At 62.9% G+C, this 1,240-nt stretch overlaps 1 protein-coding gene across 1 annotated transcript in view; it reads right to left on the reverse strand.

The window, feature by feature from the left end:
* The window catches only part of DUSP2 (dual specificity phosphatase 2), a 3,946-nt gene extending 3,723 nt beyond the window's left edge, over positions 1–223 (reverse strand). The window contains exon 1 of the mRNA XM_044417365.1: positions 4–223. Coding sequence (XP_044273300.1) covers positions 4–223 — 220 coding nt within the window. The remainder of the gene's footprint in view (positions 1–3) is intronic.
* Positions 224–1,240: the final 1,017 nt, after the last annotated feature.

The raw sequence follows: 1,240 nt of genomic DNA on the forward strand, positions 1-1,240 counted from the left end.
CGCGCTCGGGCAGCAGCCGCTCCAGGCCGAGGCCGCCGCGGCCGCGCGCCCGGCGCCGCAGCAGCGCGTTCCAGTGCACGGGCCGCGCGTCGCGCACGTGCGCGCGGCAGAAGGCGAGGAAGGGCCGGCAGTCCAGCAGCAGCGTGCGCGCGGCCTCCGCCGGATCCCGCAGCAGCGCGGCCAGGCGCGCGCCCTCCAGCAGCACCACCTCCTCGGTCACCATCGCGGCGGCGGCGGGAAGGAAGGAAGGAAGGAAGGAAGGAGCGCAGCGCAAGCCAGCGGCGCCGTCTCTGCCCGGAGTCGCTCGCTCGCCCGCCCGGCCCCGCCGAGCCTTAAGTACCCCGCGCGCCCCGCCCCGGCGGGCCATATTTGGAGCCGCGCGTCACCCGGCGCTCGGGCCGCTCACGTGCGCCCAGGGCTCCCGCAGCGCCGCGGCCGGAAAGGCGCGCCCGGCGCGGCATTCGCCACACGCGTGTCTGCGCGGGGCGGCGGGCTGCGCGGCCTTGGGTTGCCCGCGGGGGCGCGGGGGAGCGTGGCGCGGGGCCGAGAGCCAAACGCTTTGGGGCTAACGCCTGAGAACCTGCTAAAAAACGAAGAAGCAAGACAGTACTACGTATCGATCACTCATTGATTGAGTAGATTTTACCCTGCCTTTTTTTCCTAAAGGCTTTTTACACCTCCTCCTGCTCTCCATCTTATCCTCACAACCACCACCCAGTGGCTGGGCTGAGAGTCCGGGACCGGCCCGAAGTCACCCCACTGGCTCCATGGCTGAGCAGGGACTGGAACCTGGATCTCCTGAGTCCCTGTCCCACACGCTTAACCGCTACACCACCCTGGCTCCCTCAAAGTAGGAGGGCCTGTATCAGGGGAGTCTCTCTTGAAAGAGACCCGTGCCTGGTTGGCCACTCCAGCTCCCCAAGCAGCCCTTCCTGTGATGTGCTTTGGGCCTCGGTCTTGACCACTCTAGAGAACGGGCACGGAGAGAGCAGGGTGGTTTCAGTCCAAATATTTTATTAGAATGGAATATCTAGCAGGGTTTGGATGTGGCCTGAGCAGGCCCACTGAAAATAATGGGAGTTAAATTAGCCATGACTAAGTAAAGTTCTATTATTTTTATTAGGTCTGTACTTAAGTATGACTAAATCTGGACCCAGCTCCTGCAAATGAGGCAGCTTTATCTTCTGAGGTGGGTTTTCCTTCTGGCATATTGTCTTCCCTGGGTATTATTTCATGGAAT

The sequence above is a fragment of the Varanus komodoensis genome, unplaced genomic scaffold, assembly GCF_004798865.1.
Source record: "Varanus komodoensis strain SLA01 unplaced genomic scaffold, ASM479886v1 scaffold88, whole genome shotgun sequence".
NCBI classification, from domain to species: domain Eukaryota; kingdom Metazoa; phylum Chordata; class Lepidosauria; order Squamata; family Varanidae; genus Varanus; species Varanus komodoensis.